The sequence below is a fragment of the Urocitellus parryii genome, chromosome 2 (genome assembly GCF_045843805.1).
Source record: "Urocitellus parryii isolate mUroPar1 chromosome 2, mUroPar1.hap1, whole genome shotgun sequence".
In the NCBI taxonomy this organism is placed as follows: Eukaryota; Metazoa; Chordata; class Mammalia; order Rodentia; family Sciuridae; genus Urocitellus; species Urocitellus parryii.
In genome coordinates this window covers 98,987,347-99,013,596 of record NC_135532.1, presented here as the reverse complement: position 1 = coordinate 99,013,596, position 26,250 = coordinate 98,987,347, and the positions used below count along the sequence as shown (strand labels likewise).

The 26,250-nt window shown below is 36.4% G+C and overlaps 1 protein-coding gene across 5 annotated transcripts in view; it reads right to left on the bottom strand.

The window, feature by feature from the left end:
• Window positions 1-699: 699 nt before the first annotated feature.
• Cep63 (centrosomal protein 63) overlaps window positions 700-26,250 on the bottom strand; it is a 57,004-nt gene continuing 31,453 nt past the window's right edge. For 3 of the 5 annotated variants that reach the window (XM_026383829.2, XM_026383828.2, XM_026383827.2), the window contains exons 7-16: window positions 25,242-25,355; window positions 17,348-17,581; window positions 16,968-17,107; window positions 16,093-16,230; window positions 13,222-13,336; window positions 11,335-11,532; window positions 9,648-9,734; window positions 5,642-5,844; window positions 4,454-4,727; window positions 712-2,623 (exon numbers count right to left, since the gene is read on the bottom strand). In XM_026383829.2, coding sequence (XP_026239614.2) covers window positions 2,465-2,623; window positions 4,454-4,727; window positions 5,642-5,844; window positions 9,648-9,734; window positions 11,335-11,532; window positions 13,222-13,336; window positions 16,093-16,230; window positions 16,968-17,107; window positions 17,348-17,581; window positions 25,242-25,355 — 1,662 coding nt within the window. In that variant the 3' untranslated portion in view covers window positions 712-2,464. Of the gene's footprint in view, window positions 2,624-4,453; window positions 4,728-5,641; window positions 5,845-9,647; window positions 9,735-11,334; window positions 11,533-13,221; window positions 13,337-16,092; window positions 16,231-16,967; window positions 17,108-17,347; window positions 17,582-25,241; window positions 25,356-26,250 lie in introns of those variants that run through there. The other 2 variants (XM_026383831.2, XM_077795274.1) reach the window with 2 other exon arrangements.

The following is a 26,250-nucleotide window of genomic DNA, read 5'->3' as shown; positions in this document are numbered from 1 at the left end:
GAAAAAACTTCCAGGTAAAGAGCAGGTGAAAGACCTGAACATATTAGGCTTGCTGTCTGAAGAAACAGGAGGCCGGTGTAGGGGAGCACATTGGAGGGGATGCAGGGTGTGATGTAAGGGGGTCTGGTTTATTGAGGCCCTGTACACCATAATTTGAATAAATTCTGAGTCCAAAGAAGCCTTGGGTTTCCAGGGAGTGCTGTAGCAGGACCAATGTTTCATTTATATTCCTAAAGGATAGCACTAGGGGCTCTGGGAAGAATGAATTACTGGGGTCAGGTGTTAGAGCAACACCAGTTAGGAGGCTTCTGCCAGAATCTAGGCAAGAGCAGGGAGTAGTTGGGGTCAGGGTCATGACAGTGGAGGAGGGAAATGGTGGGATCTGAGATATATTTGGAGACAGAGTCAACAGGCGCTCCCAATAAATTGGATTTAGAGATGTTGGTAAGGAAGGAATTATGGATAACTTGTAGGAACTGGAAAACTTGAGGCTATGTCCTCAGGTAGAATTTTAGCAAAGAGAGTCCAGAGCTCTTTGGGCAAGATGTAAATATATGGTGCTTGTGAGACATCCAAGAGAAGATATTTCTTAAGTGGGTAGCTATGAGGGCAGCTCTGAGGAGAGACCAAGATTAGTCATCAATGTTGGGGTCACTGGCCTATAGATGGTATTAAGAACTTAGAATAAAGTGGAAAATCTAGAGAAGAGTATGGTGAGTGAGAAAACCCCTATCAAAGCCCTAGGGGGTCCTCTGACATTCAGGCTAGAAAAGGAAAAGGCAGGGAAGTAGAGCTAGTTGGGAGTGGCCAGGGAGGGAAAGGGGTCAGAGCACCAGGTGGTATAGAAGCCAGCAGAGGCCATGGTGTGGAATGATGCTCACACTCATTAGGTCACCAGTGACTGAAGGGTAAGAAGGTAGCTTCATGGTTGGCATGGGCATGAGTTGGAGAGGGTTGAGGAGAATGGAGAAGAACTGGACAGTCACTGAGACAGTCTGCAAGAAGAGGAGCAAATCTTCAGAGTAGCACATGTAATGGAGGTTTTTAGTTTTGCTTTTAAAGGGAGGAAACATACCAGGATTGCAGTCTGATGGGAAAGATGCACTGGAGAGGGGAGAATGGCAGGAGCTATGCCCTTAAGCTGGCAAGGACACCACACTTTCCCTTCTCCTCATCCCTGACTGTAAGTTCCTGTGCTGGATGGAAGTTCCTATGATCCTCAACTGTTGGCCTTTTAGGGGGCCCTCCCCCGAACCTGCTCTTCTCTCTCTGTGCCCTCCTTGGTGGTTCCTATCAACCCTCAAGGTTTCAGATGCTCCTGTGTTGACATCCAGGCCTCTGCCTCTCACCTGAACCTTTCCTCAGCCTGTAGATGCTGAATGTTCCCACTGGTTGTCCCAGGGAGCTCCACTCAGCAGAGGCAGCCCCTGCCCCGACCTCTCTTCTGTTTCAGGGTGGAGCAAGAAGCTTGGTTCCCTGCCAAGGTCTTTGCTATTCTCCCTTCACACTTTTCCAGCCAGACTCAGTATACACATGGCAAAGTGATCTATTGATCCAGATTCAGTGACTCTGTAACCACTGTGTATTAGTGAGCTTTTTCTCCCTGTGACCAAAATACCTGGCAAGAATAATTTAGAGGAAGAAAAGTTTATTTTGGCTCATGGTTTCAGAGTTCAGTCCATGGTCAGCCAACTCCATTGCCCTGGGCCTAAGGTGAGACTGCACATCATGATGTAAGGTGATGACAGCCAGGAGGCAGAAAGAACAGTCACAGCGTAGGTGCCAGGGACAAATATAAACCCCAAATACACATTCCCCTATGACCTTCTTCTTCCAGTCATGTCCCACCTGCCAATACATACCATCCAATACAGTAGTCCTTCCAATTATTGTGTGTGTGTGTGTGTGTGTGTGTGTGTGTGTATTTTCTGATGCTGTAGAACACAAAAGACTAGTCTTATTTTCTTCCGAATTACTGTTCCATCAGCTAGATCAGCCCACTGATTATAGTTCTCATAATCTAAGCATTTCACCTACTGCTATACTGTCTACTGAGTTTTGGGGACACCTCATATTCAAATAATAACCATGCTTCTACCACACACTCCCCTTAAGGGAAGTTCCTCGAGCTACTTTATTTTCAAAATGTATCATGAAATCTTTATTTTAATTAGTGCACAGCTATTCACATTGAAGTTAGCAAGAAAAAAGTCACTTTATGATAATAAATATTCATATGAGAGAAAGTCTGCAAAGTGATTTATTCTCACAGTTATTGCTGAAAGTTCTTCAAACAAACCAGTGCAGTAAAAGTGTCTAAGAGAAGCACCAATTTTTCAGGTTTCTTTACCACTGCTTTAGTAAGCATCATCTTGATAATGTTCATGTTTTTAAACTGCTCCTTCAGATGACAGTAACTCTTTGATGTTTACTTTTATTTCCAAGTTTGTGATCTTATAAGTGGCTACATTAGGGTTGTGAACTGTCTCACTGTCTTTTCACTCTCTCTTTTCAACTCTTCAATGTGGGCATCTAGGCGTTCCAGAATATGATGAGACCTCAGTTCCTCCTCTTCCAAAAACCTGGTAGCTATGGAACCCAGGGGAGACACAGGTATGGAACACTAGGAAAGGACAAATTGTGATATGTATGAGTACATGGCAACTTACATTCCTAAAATGCACGATTCATGATATTTTCTAACAATATTAAAAAGTAATTTCCCCTGAAAAGATATTTGTTTTCATTCTAATGACAAAAGCACTAAAAGTAAAAATTGGTAAGTTTTACAAAAATTAACACAGATCCCTCCCTTCTAGCTCAAGCTGTATCAGTGTAAAATATGAAATAAATAGAATAAATTACTGGCCACTGGTCTGAAGAATAAATCAATTTCGACTTATATATCCTTCTATTCCCCAGAAGAGAATATAGTTAATGTCTACTATTTCGAACTCACTTTAAAATTCTGAATGCTATTTTCATTTTAAAGTAACAAAAATCTGCCAGTTGAAATCAATATTTTACCCCACCCCTAAAATTCTACTCCACAGTCCTTTATATGAAGCTCATGATTCTAGCAATATTTCAGAGTTCAGATTTTAGAAAGGTAATACAGGAAATATGCCATATGCAGTCCACCCTCATTTGCAGTAGTTATGTTCTATGAAATCACCCTGAACACTGGATTAGTGAACACAGAACCACTGCCCCTGGAATAAAAAACATACACCCCTCACAGAGATCACGATCCTAAACTCTAGAAACCACTCAGCCTGGTAGATTCTATATAGTCTCTACTTATGAAAGAGAAACAAGGCTTGGAGGTATTAAATGACTCTCCCAAGTTGCCCCCACACACACACTGGTGGAACTGGGACTCAGACCTGTGTAGCTGGCTTCCAGGACTATGCTGTGCTGCCCCACCCCCCCACTGCCACCCACTGGCCATCTTTGCCAGAGCACTGAGGCAGGAAGGCCGAGTGCTGCCTTGTGCGACCTCAGCTGGGAACGTGAAGTCAATGACTCCAACTTCTCACCACTGTGCATGCCCACAGATGACTGTGGAAATGCCACAACAGAGTGTAGAGAGAAGGCAAACACACCATCTTTGATGGATACCTGCCACAGTCTAAGGTTATGTCCCACGACTAAATAGATTGATATTTCTAAAACGAAATGCATGGATACTCACACTAATATAGAATAAACAGTCTACACAGATCCCATTTAAGTCAGGGAAGTCTTTGGTATCAAGTTTTGCTGCCAAACTTAGGGCTTTTTGGATTTCATGATTACACATAAGGGAAATGTGGACTTATTTTAACACTAAAAGAAAACCTTTCCCCAGATTTATTGCAACCCTGCAAAGTCAAAAAACTCAACTTTTACATGTATACAATCATAAGGTGGTGGGGAAAGAAGAACCCAAGGCACAGGCTTCTGTGCAATCTGCACAGCAGGGGAGGGAATAAGGGGACAGATCAAAGGCAGCCTCTGCCACCAGGGCCCTTGCACAGTGCCCAAACCACCCTCTGCACACTTGAGATACACAACCTTCCTCCACCGCTGCCCACCCACCCCTTTCCTACAGCTCCTCTTCCTTTCTTCACTGCCTGTGCTGCAGGATTGTGGGGATGCTCACAGACGCTTCTAGAAACAACCATTCCAGTACAGAACTGGCCCTCTCTGAAAAAGACAGGAAGGGAGTTTCTAATTTGGGTTAAAAATGAATGAATACCTATAATTCATATTTCAGAACTAGGATATATTCTGAAAAGTAATCCTCGCTGAATGTCTTCACAAGCAAAACTCTAAGAAATACATGAACATAGAAAAGGGTAGTTATGATAGAGAATCCGTAAGAAAAACAATCACCCTCTTCACCTTTAAAATAAAACTGAAATCAAACTAAATAAACTAATGAGCTAGTAAGATCAGAAAGTTTCCATACCGAAGATATAAATTCTTCTTGGTCATTCAGACTGTCAGATGTAGTGTCAGAAAAATTGGCATTATTCGCATCTAGCACTGAACAGTTAGTCTGACACAGAAAGTAAGAAGGCAAAGAAACTGCAGAGCTGCAGGGGCTGACTTGAGGACTCAAAGGGGTGAGGACCCTGGGCATGGGGTCCACACCATCCGATGCTTTTCCTCTCACAGGGTGGAAACCTGTTTTGTAGTGCTCAGTCTTTATTCCATCAGGTCTGTGCTGGCCAAGGGCTGGCCTGGAGAGCAGATTAGAAAACAAAACAAATGAAAAACTGTTCCAACTCTTATTTTTCCAACAGAAATGCTGCAGGAAGTTCACTTAGACATAAACAAAGAAGCCAATCAGTAAGGCTCTATAGTTTACCAAAGGAGCAGCCTATTCAGACAAGGTGCCTTTTTACTCATTCAGAGCCCAAATACCCAACCCCTAACTCCAGGCCATGGCCCTCACCTACTTTTTATACAAGGGCCAGGAAGACAAACAAGCTGTAGAGTATCCTAGAGTGGTTCCCGCTAGGATAGGGGAAGTAGGATGGGGTGAGGGTGTCAACAAAGGCTTTTGTTAGGGAAACACATAAGCCATATTGTACGAGCTGAAGCCAGGCAGCTTGTCCTTGAATGCTTATTCCTTATGGTAACAGCCTAAAATTAATTGATCAAAAACAGGAAGTTTTTTGTTTTTTTTTTTTTTTTTTTTTAACATTTTATTTTTATTTTTTCTTAGTTCTCGGCGGACACAACATCTTTGTTTGTATGTGGTGCTGAGGATCGAACCCGGGCCGCACGCATGCTAGGCGAGCGCGCTACAGCTTGAGCCACATCCCCAGCCCAAAAAACAGGAAGTTTTTATAAAATGCCAAGTTCTGCTTCTTTCAGGACAGGTGGAGTGAGGAGGCTGGAGGTAGCATGAAAAGGCTCAAGGGAGTAAACCTGAAGACTTTCCAGAGAGCAGAAAACTAAAGCTCTCATGAAAGTGCCATACAACTTCCCCTCCATTTTTTAACCTGACTGTGGCTTTGCTTGTGCATGCTGTACTTTAGAATTAAACACAGAGCCCTTTGATTTAATTTCTCTAAGTCATAAATTCTCAAAGAAATGAGAATTATATTTCCATGATACACATTTAAAATAATCTTTTAAGGAACTTTACTTAAACTCTGTATTCCTGAACTCAGTCGTTCTGCAGAGTGTCGGCTTAAAGATATTGTCTTTTTTTTGGCATATCTGAGTAGCGATCTCCAGTTGAGATTTGGTATCCATCAAATCTTTCTGTAGTTGTTGATTTTCAGACACTAATTTATTTAATGCCTCAATATAATTCTCCTGAAGGTCTGTTAGTGAAATCTCTTTTGCCTAATAAAAAAGAATACTAAAGTCACTTAATTTGTACAAGAATATTTGTGACCTATGTCACTGCTGGCTGAAAAATAAAATTTTTTGTTGTTGTAACTAGTTAAGTTGTGGATTTCTTCAGAAAAATTAAAGGTTTGTCTTTAGTTAAGACTAATGAGAAAAAAGCATTCTGTTTCTTAGAGTAAATGGGAGTGGAAAGAAAGAGTACAATGGGATTCCTCATGTGACAGGAATATCAGAGGAGCTGGGGAAAGGATGGAAACAGAATGCAGGAAAGCTGTGAGAGCCAAAAACAGTGATGAAAAAAGTAAATAACAGCAGCCATCTTGTTCTGCAAGAGGGAAAAGTCTGCACAGCCCCATTACACCTAGGGAAGAAAATCTACAGACCTAGTTCAAGGAAAGAAATTTAAATATAAGGTACTAAGAATTCTACAAGGACAAATTTTGAGCAAATATTCTCACATCCTACATATCTTTACTTAACTAGCATCTAGGTTTGTACTCTTGGACAGGACAAGGCAGGATGTGAGAATGGTGGGATCATAGTAGCACTTGATCATAAGTTTTCTCTCTCTTCACTTCTATATGTTTCTTGGTAATACAGAACCACTTTTTTTCTAAGAACAACATTTTAATTAGCATTTTGCAAAATTATAGTGATCTTTGAAGAAAATCATTACTAATGATGATTATACCTTGTTCTTTATTTTTTAAATAGTTTTTGAGTTGTAGATGGACACAATACCTGTATTTATTTGTTTTTATTTTTATATGGTGCTGGGGATCGAACCCAGTAGCTCATACATGCTAGGTAAGTGCTCTACCACTGAGCCATAACCCTGGCCCTACACCTTGGTCTTTTCTATAAAAGATTTTCTGAAATTACCTAACAGAAACATAAACTTTAAGATATATCTGTAACTACCTCTGTTCCAGTGACAATGAGCTACGAGATCTTTCAACAAGTTTTTCATGCAGGATAAAATCTTAGAGAAGAATATTTGCAGGACAGAGAAGCTAAACTGCAAACTACTGCCAATTTTTAAAAACATGGAAATATTTTACTAGCTGCTATTTTTTAAGGATAATTAGAACTGAGAATGGAGGTGCATGCCTGTAATCGCAGCCACTTGGGAGACTGAGGCAGGATCAAAAGTTTAAGGCCGGTCTCAGCAACTTAACAAGATGCTCTCAAAACTTTAAAAATATAAAAATAAAAAGGACTAAGAATATAACTCATATAGCTCAGTGGTAAATGTGCCCCTGGGTTTCAAAAGATAATAATGATAATGAGATAATTTATTAGATGTTTTTAGCCCAAACATTCATCTGTAAAATTAATTCTGCCTTCTTACAAGTTGAAATACAAAAGGGGACTTTGTAACAATTATTTCTAAGGGCATTTATAACATGTTTATACTGTGTAACTTCAAAACTAAACAAAGCTTAAACTGCTGACAGGATTTTAACACCCAGAGTTTGATGTCAGATATCATTAAGCATACTTTAAAAAAAAAAAGATAAAACTTGTCTTTTCCTGGCACCTTTCATAAATTTCTCAGTTATTACTTTATTAAAAACAAATATAGATAAATGAATGTGAAAGGTAATATAAAAACAGAGTAGCAAGCACGCACCTAACTACAAAGAAAAAACAAGTATGACCAGTTAAGTGGAGGCATCAGGAAAAATTCAGCTGAACAGAATCTCTGGTCATAGTCTGACTCGAGTTCTTATTAGTGTTCTCAACTCTTAAATTTGAAAGTAAGGTGTAAGTATAACCTTATCCTTTGTAAGGTATACTTATACCTTATGACTGTATAAGATAAGGTACTCTCAATCAAATACTGCCAATGTCTGAGTCTTTTGAGGATTCTGTAGTGTAAATCAGATTCATTCCTGGATTTCTTTATGACTACCTTAGTATTGACTTTATCAGGGCATCCAACATCATGAACTACCCATCCACTCAGCCAGCCACCTGACAAAACGTTTAGCTATTGTCTCTTCTATTTCTCCCATCCTTATGTGTGAGTTCTTTAAAAAAAACAAAAGCAAAAAAACCCACAAACTTTTCATTACAGTATTAGAGATTTGAGAAGGAAACAATATTTAAATGAATGTTTTCATCTGCTATCTTAAATGACAGCATAATATTTTATAGTATAGACAGCCACAAACTAATCATTTAAATAAATACTTCTGGTAGATTTTGAAATTCTGGATATTGCACACAACACTGACATGACCATTTTGCACATGTGCTCCTATAGGATGGGTTCTTTGGGGATACAAATTGGTAACACACTGAAAAGCAATTCAGCAATGACTATGAAAATCAGAAATGCACATGACCCAGAAGTTTAGAGACTATGAATACTTATAAGCTTGCCAGCGATTGCTAAATTGTCCTTCTGAACGGCCGTATCAATTCTCTTTTTCATTAACAGTGCACAAGAAAGCCTATTTCCCTATATATTTGCTAACAGTTTTTAAAAATCACCATAAAGCCAATTACCAAAGGAATATTTTTTTAATTCTTATTAGGTAGGTTGAAAAGTTCTCCTTGTTCACTTGATATTTATATTGTTTCCATGAATTATCTGTTTATATCAATTTGCCAATTTTTCTATTTAATTATCTTTTTCTTATTACCCTTGTAGGAAATTCTTATATATTAATGTTTTATCTTAACCTTTCATCTATTTACAGATTTTTTTCTACTAGCCTTTTTATGGAATCTTTTTGTCATCTAAAAATTTTATTTTATTTTTTTGGTGGCACTAGGGATTGAACCCAGGGCCTCACACATAATGAAGCAGGCCTTTTACCACTGAGCTGTTCCCAACCCCAAAATTTTACATTTTTATGTTTTAAAATCCTTTGTGACTTCCTGATGCTTAGAGAATTTTACCATATGAAAGACCATAAAAAATAATCCCCCATTTTTCTAGTTGAAATAAAGTATTCTTCTAGCTTTTTTCACTTTTTTCCATCTTAGCCTCCTGATTGTGAAATTAGCAATACTTGGGAGCAAATGGGGAGCACTGTGGAAGCCTGATACTCTGTAAAAATTCTTTTTTTTTTTTTTTTGTATTTCCACAATCTGTGGATATCTGACCTACATCAAAGAAAAGATGGATCAGAACAGAGGTATCATTTTGAAAAGTACAGGAATTTGTAACAATATAGTTAAAAGAGCATCATACTGTTCATAACTCACTATTGCTAATGGTGTGCTCTGGGGTTTCACAGAAGATTTTATGCATTTTTTATACTCCCTACCAAATTCTTCTGATGTCTTAAAGACTCCTATTATAGTCATCCCTGTATTCTTCACAGCACCTACTAAAATATTTTAAGCATAAAAGATTCTAAAACATTTGATTAAGTGAATTATGTCTTATAGAAAGTAATTAAAACTAAATTGCTTGAAAGATGATATACTTTGTAATGAAAAGATATTGTGAACATAATAAATAATAAATAATAAAATCATCATTTAGCATTTATTGTATATTTACTCAATGCCAGGTACTATGCCAAGTCCTTTATATACTTACTTCCTACTAAGAACACAGGCTGTACATGTTTATCATCACATACTTGTTATAAAATATGCCTTCCTACTGCTGGAGTGGAAAGTCACATTTTGTTCACTTCCATCACTGTTTTCATCTTATTTTAAAAAATTTCTGAAGGAGCATCCACTAGTTTAATCTTAACTTATTCTTTATACCATCAACATTTACAAAGTGATTTTTAAAGGCTTTAAAAAAAAGAAAAACTTCTATTTTTTACCTCATGTAAACCCAATTCCAACTTCATCACCATTTCAGAAAGTTGACGATTTTCTAACTTTAATGATTCCACCTGATTCAAAATCTCCTGACAAAGGAAAAAAAAATATGTGTGTATGTGTATATATTTATATAAACACACATATATAATCAAATGCATTATACAAAATTTTGCACATGCCATTTTTACCACGCTAAGTTGCATTTTTTGATCATATACACATATCCATGCAATATGAACAAGCACACATGCTTTTCAAAAGGATGTGTTGAAGGCATTTACTGGGTGAATTAACATATATGTGATTATCATTCCATGAAGATGAACAAGGTACAAAGCAGCAAAGCTTCAGTTCACAGGCCAACCTCTAACCACTTTCCTGCATTAGTCTTCTCCAACTTGACTTCCACCTCCAACATTACATCCAATTGCGCTTCTTTAACAACATACTAACTGGTTTTCAATCCTAACTCTCCTAGTTTTTCTGCTTGACTATTCCTCTTGAAAAGATCCGTGCCTTCTTTGGCTTCCTTCTTCCTTACCAAAAACTATCTGGTAGCTTTCTCAATGCTACAATTTTTTTTTAAGCTCCATTCCAATATCATTTTTACTTTAAGTAATAAGTATCCTAAGATTGGTACAAGTCACTGTCCTATATATTCTATGCTTTTTCATTATAATCTCTAAGATTCTCAGAAGTTTTCAAACATCAGCTTCATGTAAGGAAGAACTACCATAGCTAACCCAGATTTTAACCTTGAACTCTAGGCTTTCTGTGGCATTGATTATTAGACATTTTCACAAAAAATCCAGCCTTTCTCTCAAATTCAACAAGCCAAATCAATTGCCTCCACCAACTTCCCTACTAAGTATACTGCTCACACAAATTCATTGTCCTTATCCAAATTTTCATTATAGAGCACCACTTTCCAGTTGCTTAAGTTTAAATCCTGAATGGCATCTTTCCTTAAATCTATCTATCTCATCTACTTTGTCCAATCAAATACAAAGCCCAGGCAATTTTACCAGCTCCAGAACACGTCCATTTCCCTCTACATCCTGTATCCACTGCTCAGACCATTTTATTTTTGTATATTGCTGCTATTCCAGCACGGGAGTGCTCTCTTTGCTTCCTTGTTCCTTTTCCACTTGAGACCATAGGACCTTGTACTCCTGCCTATAGCATTCTCTACTGACCTAAAGATCACACTAGAAAGCCTTCTCAGAGCTCACTGGAACTTTCAGGGCCTGTCCCTGATTTCTAGCCTCATCCCATCCACTCAACCCACTTGTATTCTAGTTTCAAACACAGCTAGCATATTATATTCTCTTAGAGACCTCTCTGTGCCCCCTTCCCTTGTCTGACACACTCCTCCTCCCCTCTCACCCAGCTCATCCCTATTCAGTCCTCAAGTCTTGTCTTAGGCACCATACCCTCTGGGAAGCCTCATTGAGTGATCTAGATCCACGCTCCCTAGGTATTCCTAACACTTTGCATACACCACTGACAAAAGTCTGCACCCACTGTCACTTCCCCAAAATTCTTACTAGGCTGCTTGCTAACTAGCATACCCTGAGACCAAAGTAGGTATCTAATAAAAATTTACTAAATACCATGGAAATTACATCTTTAATAAATTCAACCTTCAAAAACGAACATCACATAGAATTTTTGTTCAGGCTCAACCTTGTGCTCCACTGCTTTTTCTTCTGCCTTCTGCATCTCTGCTTTGAGTTGCTTCTCCATGTCTGAGGAAGAACACTTGGCAGAGGCAATAGTGATATCTCGCTGATGCAGCTCCCGAGTTAACTGAGAGATTTCTACCTTCATTCCTTCTAGTGCAGAGCTATAACTCTGGTCAGCCTGTAAAATCTGTTCTTTCAACTACAAAACAGGAGAAAGTAAAACAAGAAAAGTTAAGAGAAATCATTTAGACAGAAAAATATATGAATGGTTAATAAGCAAAGATATCATTACCTTATCTCAGGACAACATCTTTCCTGGACTAACTCTGCAGAAAATTAGCAATTTACCAATTTCCATATCTACACTGAAGATCAGGAGGTTATACCCATCATCATTTATTATTTCTCAAAAAGAGAAAGCTTTCATTGAGACATGTTTAAAATAATATTTAGAGTTCAGAATGATCAGGCTTTGATTATCTTGACAATAATTAAATACCAAAAGAAAGAAGGCACTTGCCCTGAGCACATTCTACTCCTAAATATTAAGTGGTTCTTTGGACTACATTTTTTCCTCCCACTGAAAATAACCCCTATAGATTTATATTCAGAATATATAAAGAATTCAAAAAACTTAACGCCAACTCCAATCAATAAACAGATTTAAAAAACAAACAAACAAACAAAAAAAAACCTAAAATACATTTCTCAAAAGAAGAAACACAAAAGACCATCAAATATACGAAAATAAAATGTTCAACATCTCTAGAAATCAGGGAAATGCAAATCAAAACTACATTAAGATTTTGGGCTGGGGATATAGCTCAGTTGGTAGAGTGCTTGCCTCACATGCACAAGGCCCTGGGTTCAATCCCCAGCACCAAACAAACAAACAAACAAAAAAAACTACACCAAGTTTCATCTCGCTCTAGTCAAAATAGCAATTACCAAGAATACAAATAATAATAAATGTGGTGAGGATGTAGGGGAAAAGGTACACTCATATACTTTTGGTGGGACTAAAAATTAATACTACCACTCTAGAAACCAATATAGAAAATCCCCCCCAAAAACAGAACTGAAACTAACTATCCCACTCCTCAGTTTTTAATCAAAAAACAAAAACAAAACACTAAAACTGGCACACTACTAGTTTTACAGTCAATGTTTATAGCAGCACACTTTACAATAGCCAAATTATGGAACCACACCCCCAAATGCCTGTCAATATAGGAATGGATCAAGAAAATGTGGTCTATATTACACAATGGAGTTTTACTCAGCCATAAAGAAGAGTAAAATTATGGCATTTGCCAGTAAATAGATGGAATAGAGAACATCATGCTAAGTGAAATAAGCCAGATTCAGAAAATCAAAGGTCATGTGTTCTTTCATATGCAGAATCCAGAGCAAAATAAGGGGATAAAGGGAGAATCCAATATCATAAAAATATCAGTGGAGCAGAGGAGGAGCCTGGGAGGGAGGGAAGGAAAAACAGGAGAGGGAATGAATTTAATGAAATAAAGCTATGTGCATCTATAAATCTACCACAGAAAATTCTACCTTTATGTATAAATCAAAATAAATAACCTAGTGAAAGGAAGTTCAGTAAAGTAGAAAAGAGGAATAGGGGGAGGGAGGAGGAAAGGGAATGTGGAGAGCAGGGACTGAAATAGAGTAAATCAAATTCCATGCATGTATGATTTTGTCAAAATGAACCAACTAGTATGCTCTTAAAAAAAATAAAAATAAAAAAATGATCCACAAGATCCATTTCATAACCCTTCACAATTCCAAAAAAATAAGTAAAGACTTCTCTAACCTCCCAATCCATACCTCAGTCTAAAAATATGTCCAGTTTTGTGATCCCAGGCATACAGGTTTTTACCTTCTTAATCTCTGCCCTGTACTCATTGTTATGTCCTTCCATCTTCTTTAGTTCTTCATATTTCTCCATTAGCTCTTGGCTCAGCTGTTTACATGTTGCACTCACAGATTCCAAACTGTATTACACAGACACAGTCACATATTTAAAACAAAATAAAAGTCCTGAAACCCACAAGTTAAATTATCTAATTTACTTTTTTTTTTTTTTTAAATCACCCAGTGCAGAGGATGGAACCCAGGGCCTCACACATGCTAGGCAAGCACTTACCACTAAGCTACACTTCAGTCTTCCAATTATCCTTCTTGATGACCAGAAAATATCCAGCCACTATGTTAAAACATTAATCTACAGCCCAAATTAAAACTTATTCCAATGTCTTTAGGACCATCCAAATGTTTGGCAATACTTTTGATTTCCGTATTTACCTATACTTCTCTCTGCTTAAAATTAAACTCGCTACAAAAAATCATAAAGTTAACAAAAATTTCATTTTTTTATCTCTAATTTACCAGAGAGCACCAACACAGAGCTGTTACCATAGACTCACTTTTCACAACACATAATTACATACAATCCTATGCATAGCCACAAGGATAACTTTTCAAGAGTTCCTGACTCATTACCCTTACTCAAGAATCAATACTTCATCAGATATAAAAACCTAAGAAGAGAGGTATAGTGTCTCTCTTGGCTCACGCTCATTTCTATTAATATGATCTTTTTGCTCCTAAGTTGATAAACCTCATGGTTTATCATTTGCTATGCTGGCTTCTTGTCTCTTAGTGTATCACCTCCTGGACTACAAAGTACCTCCTTCCCCTCCCACCTGGCAATGGATGGCCAACACCCTTTCAAAGAATAAAATTAGCATTTCCCAAATTAAAGGGACTCAAACACTCACTCCCCTAATGACCTCAAATACAATTTATTTTCAATTCTTATAGTTTGAATGTAAAACTCTTCTTGGATTTTCTGCCTCAAATTTGGTTGTTTGAATTCCTCTTAGAATAAGTCTTTCACTGCTTATCTCCCTACAAATTTAGCCATTATCCCCTCAGCCCTTACATCATATGGTTCTCAACTGTTTCATAAATATTTAATATTCATCTACATTCTTTCATCAACATAACCAACTTACCAAATAAACTATTATTTGAAAATATCATTTTTGTAATATAAGAGCACAAAAAGACTTAATTAAATTTCCCCATTTCCTGTTTTAGGAAATATTTTGTTCGAACAATACAAACCATTTAAAATAGTACTCTTTTATTTTATGGTTTTTTTGAAAGAAAAAAAATTTAAGCCACTGGTTTATTACTGAACATTGGTGTTTGTATCCATTTATTCTAATTTTACCTATTTCTAAAAATCCTAAAATGTTCATTTGTTTAGTACTTGGTACATGATTGCAATGTGCCAAATACTGAAGTTCAGAGAGAAGAAAAATCAGAAACCATCTTGTACTCTCTGCTGATGGGAAAATCAGGGCCTATAGAGGCTCAAGTGCCCAAAGTAATGCTACCGGTCAGAAACACTGACAGCTTCAACGCCTGAAAAGGACAGTAAAATAAATATACATATAAAAGATTAAAAAAAAAAGTCCATCAACAAAAAAAATGTAATAAACTTCAGTTCCAATATCAAAAATATGATGAACTTTATTTTATTTAACCTAAAGCATGTATACATGCAAAGAATGCACACAAAGAATATGTTGAGTATACCAAAAGAAACAAAAATATGTGCGTGTGGTGGTGGGCTGCAGTATTTAACATGGAGAGAAAACACTCAGAAAATACTGAGTGGTTTCCAAATTCAGAAATAAAACTGAAGACAAAAAAAATGTATTACTTAAAGTTAACCTAAAAAGAATGGCACTTTTTGTTGATGTTCTTTGTTTCCCTGAAAGACAATAGTATTTCTGATCTTCTACATACAGAAAATGTTAGTATACTAATGATTGTGATTAATATGGTCACAACAAACATAAAACTTGTTTCCCAGTCAAAAAGGTTGGAAGCAGGACAACAGGAGTTAGTTGGGTATAGTGTGGCATTGGTCAGGATTCAATTAACATCCAAGGAAATCTCAACATGGCGGCAGAACAAAAAGGAGGAGCACTGCGTGTTCTGTGAACTCTCCAAGCCAAACTAAAGGGGTTCTAAACAAGTTAAGGATAAAGAAGTAGAAACAGTACAGACAACTCCTTAAAGAATGTTCTTTTTAAAGAGAGCAGGAAAATGTGAAAGTGATATAGGATTAAAGGAGGGTTCTAATTTTTTCCAAAATGAGAGCTATTACACTGATTATTTTATATCAGTGGAAAAGATCTAACAGAGACGAAGAACTTCATGAAGTAGAAGAAAAAAGGAAATAGCTTCAGAAACAGGATACAAATGGATGGGTAAATCTTAGGAGCACAGAAGTACATCTATCTGTTCATCCACAGATTATGGGCACAGATGTAGCAGACCAGTAGATCTGGTGGTAGAAAGATTAGATAGAAAAATTAATTGAATACGTTTTCTCAAAGAAATAAAAAGTCATCTGTGGATGCTAGAGGGGAAAAAAAAAAAAAAAAACTTTCCCTGAGACTATTATATTACCATACTGGATAAATACAGTGATCAAAAATTCATCTTAAAAATTAGGTTTTTGAGCTGGGTGCAGTGGCACACACCTGTAATCCCAGCAGCTCAGGAGGCTGAAACAGGAGGATCACAAGTTCAAAGCTAGCGAGGTGCTAAGGAACTCAGTGAGACCCTGTCTCTAAATAAGATACAAAATAGGGCTGGGGGTGTGGCTCAGTTCAATCCCCAGTACCAAAAAAATTTTTTCGGTTTTTGAAATGTGTATATAATTATCTACCTGCCTTCAAGACGAGTCACCTCTGCCTGCAGAAGTTCTTCACTTGCATGGGTGAAATCCAGATGGGAAAGCATACTATCTATGTCCTCCTGCCCTTGAGGGGTGTACTTTCTTTCTGCCTGGGACTCCTCCAGTGGCCTATGGAAGGACACAAATGATTGTTACAAGCCTTTAATCGTTGCAAACAAAAACAATGCACAGTCTATTCCCAACTGTTTTGGGTAATTAAGCTCTTAAGAATTCATCAGTTTGTCTCCTGCTTTATGAAAAAAATACTGGGAGAGCAGAGTCAAGAGATGCTATTTCCCAAGAGTCAGCAGCAATTTACTCCCTTCGTAACTGGGATTTGGCCTGGGGAAAAGCCAGATTAAATGGCAAAATCACCTTCTTGACACATACGTCAAAGATAAGATACAGGACAGTTCTGGAAAGAATAAAAGTATTCTAGAGTTAAACAAAAGGAAAATAGCTCACTCTATTACTTTCCACTAAAAACCCTACTAATTCATATGAAAAACTAAAACTAGTTTTAGGAATATTTTTAAAAGGGTTAGCTTGATCATTACCTACTCTACACCAAGGGAGGGAGATCTTCCAGGAAGGGACTACAATTCCCTTCGGATCTGGATTTTACCAAGAGTGTGGAATAAGGATTTCTAACTTTCTAAATGTCAGCCTTGGTTAGGAACCCAAAATGAAAGCACAAAAACTAACCATTCAAAGTTTTATAACCCTACAAAAATCTAACTTAGAAATCAAAACTGAGTAAGAAAATCCACAATATAATCAAACACAAAATTGTGAACATGCAGTATCAATGCTTAAAGTCAAACCACCAAGTAGGTAAAATGAATAATAGTTAAGATTAAACACACCTTATGGCCTCTGGTGTGTGTTGAGTGCCAGTTACTTTTAATTTTGCTTGTAGCTTCTCCTTTTGCATTTTTGCCTCACGGATGAAATTTTCTTGAGTCTGAAGATTTGCCTTCAATTCTCTCTTTTCATCCTGCAGAGCCTGCAAAGTACTCAGGGGGGAGGGGGGAATTATACAGTATTACAATTCTTCTATTTCATCAGAAAAGGAAGCCAAGGAATCAAACTGTACATAACAGGCACTACTACAGCCATCTATATCTGAGCCATCAGTTATAGAGTAGGGAAGAACCACAGATTTTGGAACCTAGTTCTAGGTTAATTATTCTCTTAGAATACTCATACACACGTTTCCCTCAAGTCTAGTAATTTTAAAACACACCTCTAATAGTTTCTCAGATTCCCTCAGTTTTTCTTCTTTTTGTCGCTGCTCCTGCAGAATAGTCATATTGGTTCCAACCAAGTCATTAACCCTCATGTTAAGGCGCTCAATTTCCAACTCATTGGCACAGATGGTGTCCTTGGCTCGCTCAAGTTTACTGCTCAGGTGCTGAATTTCCGATTGGCTGGATAGCTCTACAGACTCTAATTTCTGTTTCCGATTGCTGAGCTGAGCCTACAAACACAGATTATCAATGAGTAAAAGGGAAATGATGAAAGAACAAACAATGAATAAGGAAGAATAAAATAAAACTGAAAAACAGAAAGCATTAACTCACTAAAAAATATAAGTACCTTAGGAAGGTGTAGAAAAAAATTGAGAAAATAAGGGGATTCTTCAGAAGAGATGCTGCCCAACTAACTAAAAAGACCACAGTTGCATTATTCCACCTACACATAGGAAATTAGAACTATAATACATTATCCTATTTCTGATAGAAATTCAGATATTAAAATTGTAAAAATCACCAAACTTCTTAAATTTTCACTCTCTACCCACCCCCAAAGTATGTTTATGTTGTATGTAGTTTAAATATTGTTTTAACATTCTTTTCAGATACATACAAAGACTTGGATTCAGATTATTCAAAATGACCAGAAAATGCTATCTAAATCTGGTAGGGAGACTGAAGAATTGTATTTACTGAGGAAAAGTACTTGAAGGAAAGGGGGAGATTATATCTATCATCAGTTTTTGGACATTTCCTAAGCTAGAAGATTTAACCAAATATAACATATTTGAAATTAGTTTCTTTCTTTCTTATTAGTACTGGAAATTATACCAAGGGGCACTTTATTAATGAGCTACATCGCAAATCCTTTTAATTTTTATTTTATTTTGAGATGGGGTCTTGATAAGTTTGTTTAGAGTCTCACTACATTGCTGAAGTTATGGCTAATTTATCTAAGCAAACCAGTTCATCTAGATTGGCAACTTCAAACCTAAACAACTTTCTAGTTTTGAAAAATCAACATAGTAAATTGCATTCTTTTATTGATTTACTATTTCAGTCGTGCAAAAATACATAGGTTTTTTTAAAAGCACAGTGAAAAATAATCATCTTAAGTAAAAATTCTAAATTTTCATTAACTAGAATTAATATACTAGGCTTTACTGTCTAATATGGTAGTCACTCGTCATATGTGGCTATTAAGCATCTAAATTTGTGACTAGTTTGAACTGATATATGTTTCAGATGTAAAATATACATGGAATTTCAAAGGTTCGGTTTAAAAAAAAAAAAAAGACTGGAGTCAGGTGCGGTGATACACACATATAGTCCCAGCGACTCAGGAGACTGAGACAGGAGGATCACAAGTTCAAGCCAGCATCAGCAACTTGATGAGGCCCGAGGCAACTTAGGGAAACCCTGTCTCAAAAAAAAAAAAAAAAATCAAAAGGCTTGTGGATGTAGCTCAGTGGTAAAGTACCCCTCAAAAAACATTTTTAAAAGAATGTAAATATGATGATAATATTATTGACATACCAGATTAAATAAGATATTATTAAAATTAATTTCAAGTTTTTTAATGTGACCACTAGAAATTTTTAAATTACATATTTCAATTAGCACTGCATTGTACTAATCTCAAGAATACCTCTTCCAATACTAAGAAAAGTCAGAAAAAATCAAGTAAGCCACTTATAAAACAATGATCATTTATTTCCTAAATTTCTGCCTTTTGAGGCACATTTTAACGTTAATATATTTTTAGATTTTTTTTTTTTGCACTGAGTACTGCCACTAATTAAACAGAAACCAGAAACATCTCTTAGTGTTCTAAGATTCAGTTCTTTAACTAGTCTACTTAAGTGAGTGGAGTTATTTCAACAACATGAATCACAGTGAAAATAACTAACGAGGAAAGAGCCAAGTTTATGGTGACAGACACAGCAGTGCTGGAAGCTTCTCAGGCTCCTCAGGCTGCAGCCTAGTGTGCTGCTGCAGAGCTGAGCCTGCACTGATACATCTGGAATTGACATGATGGGGAGTTTGCTAAGGGTCTGATGACTACAATGGTAATGCCTTCATACTAGGACTCCCTAAAAAATGAAAAGCTCTTGTTGCTCCTTAACCTGTTGTTCTCAGTAATCTCACAATCTGAGAAGTTTTCTTGATGAACCAGGAAATATTATCACAAATCAGAAAAAGATTTCAATTCAACCCCCATCCCAAGCCCTTCCCTACTGTCTCTCTCACTTTAGCTGTCCACTCTAATAACAGTTATCATTCCCTGAATTTTAGAATAATTCTGTCAAATCCTTATGATATAGACAAACATTTGAAAAAATTGAGACCTCTATCAAATAACTGATACCACAATAAATTTTATATTAAATGTATTTTAAAAAATCAGAAATCATTAGAAGAAATCTTGTCCTTTTATGACATGAAAGAAACCCTAAAGAAGAAACGTATATAGTGGTAAGCAATTCTAATATTGCTTATAAACAACTATATTTCTGTAAAAAAAAAAAAAAAAAGGCTACTTGGCAAAATTAAAAGTAAACTGGGTAAAGCACACACAACCTAAATGTAATAGCAAAGGGCTTATACTTCATACTTAATGTATGAAAAGCTCTTTCAAAATAGTAAAACACACACATCCTAAAAGAAAAATGAGTAAAACATGCAAATAATTTGGAAAATCATGAAAACAGAAACAAGAAAAGTTTTTTGTTCTTTATATATCCTGCTCAACTTCACTCATAATTAAAAAATGATAAGCAAAAGAAATAATTAGACGGTATTACTAGAAGAAATAGCCTATTCAACAAATAGGCTGGAAAACTGATGTTGGGAAAACTGGAAATCCATATGTAGCAAAATGAAATTAAAACCCCCACCCTGCACAAAAAACAACCCAAAGTGGATCAAAGACTTAGGCACTAGAACAGAGACCCTGCACCTAATATAAAAAAAACTAGGCCCAAATCTCCACCATGGTGGCTTGGAACCTGACTTCCTTAACAAGACTCCTAATGCACAGAAGTAAAATTAAGAATCAAGAAATGAGATGGAGGGGCCGGGGTTGTGGCTCAGTGGTAGAGCATTCACCTAGCACGTGCAAGACGCTGGGTTCAATCCTCAGCATCACATAAAAATAAATAAAAATAAAGGTATTGTGTCCATCTACAACAACAACAACAACAAATTTTTTAAAGAAATGGGCTGGTTTCAAACTAAAAAGCTTCTTCTCAGCAAAGGAAACAATAATAATGTGAAGAGAGAGCCTACAGATTGGGAGAAAATCTTTACCACACACACTTCAGATAGAGCACTAATCTCCAGGATATATAAAGAACTCAAAAAACTTAACACCAAAAAGAACAAACAACCCAATAAATAAATGGGATAAGGAACTGAACAGACACTTCATAGAAGAAGAAACACAATCAATTAATAAACATGAAAAAATGTTCATCATCTTTAGCAATTAGAGAAATACAAATCAAAACTACGCTAAGATTTTATCTCATTCCAGTCAGAATGGCAATTATCAAGAATATAATGGTAGTTGGCAAGGATGTGGGGAAAAAGTACACTCATATATTGCTGGTGGGACTGCAAATTGGTGCAACCACTGTGGAAAGCAGTATGGAGATTCCTCAGAGAACTTGGAATGGAACTATCATTTGACCTAGCTATCCCACTCCTTGGTTTATACACAAAAGACTTAAAAGTAGCATACTACAGTGACACAGCCACATCAATGTTTATAGCAACTTAATTCACAATAGCTAAACTATGGAGCCAACCTAGATGCCATCAGACAGATGAACGGACAATGGGATATTACTCAGCCTTACAGAAGAATGAAATTATGGCATTTGTAGGTAAATGGATGGAGCTGGAGAATATCATGCTAAGTGAAATAAGGCAAACTCAAAAACCCCAATATTTTCTCTGATAAGCATATGCTGATCCATAATGGTGGGGTGGGGGTAGGAAGGAATGAAGGAACTTTGGATTGTGTATAGGGGAATGAGAGGAGGCTGGGGGAGGTACGGTGGGATGAGGATGGGAAGGATGGTAGAATAAGACAGACATTATCACCCTATATACATGTATGATTACACTACCAGTGTAACTCTGCACCATGTACAGACAGATCAATGTACACAATTCATTTGTGTACAATATGTCAAAGTGCATTCCACTATCATGTACAACAAATAAAAACCAATTAAAAATTTAAAAACATTTAAAAAATTATATAGTATTTTTTTACTTTTAAGATTAGAAAAGATAAGCCTAAAGGTGGAATAACTAAAAAAATATAATAATAGTGCCCTGTTTGGGGGAAGTGTAAGGAAATGGTCATTCTCACACATTGCTGAAAGACATCCCTATCAATTCATCTTGCAGAGCACTTGGAAAGATACATTAAAATCTTTAAGAATGTACAACTACTCTGATGCAGCAATTTCATTCTAGGGCCATTAAAAAGATAAATGGGCAGACACTCCTAAATGTTCATAGAAGGATGTTCATCGAAGCACAATTCATAAGACTGAAAAATTTAAAACTAAATTTCTATAGTAAGGAATTGTTTACACAAATTATAATACCTTTAATGGGAAAATGAACTTCTTGCAATCATGATAACTTCACATTTGCTCACATGTCACCTTTAAATAGGAAACATCTTAAAGCATTGAAAATTACAACACTGTATTATAAAGTACTTAGCATAGTGACTGTCACAATAAACACTCTACACAGTTTTAAATTATATTTCATGGAAAAGTTCAAACACAGAAAGATTCAGAGATATAAGATGATGATCCTCCATATACTCATCATTTACCTTCAAAACTTACAACAATTTGCTATTGTTATTTTTTTTAAGTATAAAACTACTCCTCCCATCCCAAATCAGAGCATTCAACTTAATTTCTAATAAATGTGCAGGAATGTAACAGTCTGCATTATATAAGCACAGAAAAATTTAATCAAAATGTTAATCATGATGAATCTCTAGAATGAAATGATGGATGATATTATTTCTCATTTTATCTATATTTTCTCATTCTTATAAAATGAACATATATGTAATTTTAATAGCTGACTAAAAAGAATTCAAGGAAATATGTAACACAAAAAGAAGCTACTTCTGAACTCTATTTTTAGATGCTAACGATATGCAAGAAATAAATTATACCAAGAATTTTTTTAAATGGGAGTGGTGATGTGTTGATATCTACCCACAGAAATTCCTGGCTTTTCTACTGTTATTGTTCAACGGTGACCTATACATCAACCAAGTGTAATGAATCGATCTTGACTAGACTCCTGACTATAAAAGTTACATCCAACAATGAAAGGACAGTTTTTAGATACTGGAGAATTTGAACAGACTGGAAATTAAAATTATATTAAGAAGATATTATTTTGTTAATGTAATACTGTAATTACTGTAGTTTTTTTTTTAAGTCCTTATTTGTTGAGAAAGATGATAATGTCTATGATTTGCTTTGTTACAGCCTAGCCAAACAAAAAATGTGAGGAAGGGAACACAGTTTTAGTTTTAGTTTTGCAAGATGAAAAAGTTCTAGAGATCTATGGTACAACCATGTGCATACAGTTAATATGATTGCAGTGTACACTTAAAAATTGCTTAGGTGACAAATTTTGTTATGTTTTTAATCACGATTTAAAAACAAAAACAAAAAAAATGGCAACATGATGGTAGCTATTAGTGCTGGGTAACAAGTACACAGAAGTTTATTTAAATGTTTAAATAAACTTTTTTTTTAATATTTATTTTTCAGTTTTCAGCGGACACAACATCTTTGTTTGTATGTGGTGCTGAGGATCGAACCCGGGCTGCACACATGCCAGTCGAGCGCACTACCGCTTGAGCCACATCCTCAGCCCCTAAATAAACTTAATATACATCATCATACATAGTGAGTCACAGAAAGGTTTAATTTTATTTAGTTTGCCAAGAGAAACAGAGACACACATTTATAAGTGACAATTTAGTTAAACATTCAGTTTTAGTTTAAACAAAACTATCAGAAGAATAGTTCACATATTCTTAGTAGGGAAAACAGATGTTGGCTCTCTGAAGGCTGCTTATTCTAGCTCTAGTTGAATTATGGTAAATAAAAATCCCCTTTTATTAACAATGAAGTTTTAATTAGACAGCTAATAATCACAATAATAATTTGAAATTGGAAAACAGCAATTTAAAAAAAGGATCTACAATCAGTAATAACACCATGGATAAATAATCGCAAACTGAAAAAATTAAGACACAATTTGCTTTTTTTGCAATCTGAAGGCTACATTTAGAATAGAACAATGTCTTATAGCAATTAAGTTTGCATAGTGCTTTAGCACTCAGATCAAAAAATCCTGTTGAATTTTGTTGTCCTGTACAGGCTCAGTAGCTTCCTATACCTTAAAATATATTTTTTTCCTTGGAATTGCTATGGGTCCTCTCCTGTCATTCTGAGTAGAGTCACATACAGCAGAGCTATTCTTGATAGTTTACCTGACAGCTGACATTTCAGGAAAATGAACAAAATGTTAATATAGTATGAAGACTTAAAACAACAAATAGCCTGTTTAAAAACAAAAACAAAATTTCTGTCTAGCTCTCTTAACCAGTCTTCTCTCATTCTATAAACTGAAATAACTACTAACCTTGTCAGATTTTCATATTAAACAAATAACATATAAACTGCATGTAGGAAGCAGAGAAGCAGAGGTGGTGTCTAGAACATAACAGATGGTTACAAATATTCATTTCCCTCTATGTTCTCATTTTTTAATTAAAAAAGTAAGTCAGGTGTGGTGGCGCATGCTTGTAGTCCCAGTGGCTTGGGAGGCTGAGACAAGAGTATCATAAGTTCAAGGCTAGCCTCAGCAATTTAGCAAGACTGAAAGCAACCTATTGAGATCCTGTGTTAAAAAAAGGGGGGGGGGGGCCTAGGATGTGTATTAAGCACTCTTAGGTTCAATCCCTGGTATCTCCCCTACCCCCGAAAAAAAGGAGCTACAAAAATCCTAAGAAGACAAAATACCTAAATTAGGTATCTATATGGGTGTGTGTCTGTTTGTTTATTGATGCCAGAGGTTGAACCCAGAGGCAGTTAAGCACTCAGCCACATCCCCAGCCCTTTTTTATTTTTCATTTTGAGATAGGATCTCACTAAGTGCGGAGGCTGGCTTTGAACTTGAAATCCTCCTGCCTTAGCCTTTCAAGCCACTAGGATTACAGGGCAGGCCATTATTTTTGTTTAAGCTACTAGTTCTTCATAAAAATTTCTACCACTGTTCTAAGTGTTTCTGCAACCAAAAAGATATTACTTTTAGTAATATCTTTTAGTACACAGCAATGCAGTGTGACTCTCTCAGCTTTTGTTTCCAAACAAGCAGACCAGCTGAGCTTAGGCACCTCAGTGGAGGTATCTAATTATCAGAGAGATAAATCCAGGCATAGACAGAAGTAGAGAAAGCCAGGAGACCAATGAAAAGGAGAAAAGAGAGAAGAGTGGAAGGGAGAAGGGAAGGACAGAGAGACCAAGATTAGGAGAGTGCACCTGAGAGAGCAAAGGAGCAGGCAGGCAGGAGGACCCAGTGTGGTTAGAAGAGTGAGCCTTAAGGAGTGACTGCTGCTCTGCAGGAGGGAGGGGAAGGTGTCCTGAGCATGTCTAGTTGTTGAAAAGGATAGGCCCATAAGGAGAGGAGAGAGGATTTACTACACAAGAAAGAAAGCAGGCTTAGCAGAGAGAAGCTGAGAAAGAAGGAAGTTGTATTACCATAGGTCAGATTTAATCAAAACCTATCTGCCTCTCATTATGTTAAAATGTCTTAACTTACCTGAATTATCTCTGATTGTTCAGCTAGAGCCTTCCTTTGTGCCTCCAGAGAAGATACCTGTTGCTGATAAATCAAGCGCTGCTTCTCCCAGTCCAGTGATTTCTGACGAAATTCCTGAGGAGCCAATTAAGGTACTTAACTTTTAAGTGCTTCCCCTTGCTGTCACTACTTCCCAGATTCACTTTTGCTTTAATTTTTCCCCACTTCCCTGGATACACTTGCACCTTTCTCCACAGCAGGAGCCCCATTACTCACTTAGCTGACAGAACTGCAGAGCAATACTGAATTCCTCTCATACTGTGCCTTTGGATATCTGTCTTTCTAAATTTAACACCCTAATGGTGAAAAGTATGAAACACAGATGCTGAACAGAGGGTCCATAACCATCTTCACAGATTTGCTGCCACCTAAGGGTTGTTATCATTTTCTAGTGATTTTTCAGAAGACTGATACTAAGATAACTAAAATTTCAAAATATGACTACATACACCCTCCTTATTCAAATTCTTGATTTCCAGACCCAGGAACTGAACAGATTCAAGTATATTTATGGGTAAGTCCATCGGTAGCCCAATCCTTCTCAGTATTTAAGTCTTAGGAACCAAGTAGTTTCAGATAACACAATATCCTTAATAGACAAAATTTTATTACCTCAACAGAAGATCTTGAATAACATGGGAATTCTGACTAAAATTTTATTTATAACCCAAAACTAAAGAGTTCAAAATTAATGATGGATCAGCAGCAACTCCAGATTGCAAGATCAAAAAAAATAAACACAATCTTTATTAAATGGGGTACATCAAAGGGAAAAAAAACTATCAGGGTCCCTTCTAAGAGGGTCCTTTAGGACCTCAACTCTAGACATCTCATACTCCTTAGGATAATTATTGATAATCAGATTTTTTATATCCACACAATCATTCTATTATACATACCAGTACTCATGTGGGTGCTGGGGATACAATGTTTAATAAACAAAATCCTAGCCAACTCAATTGAAGGGCAA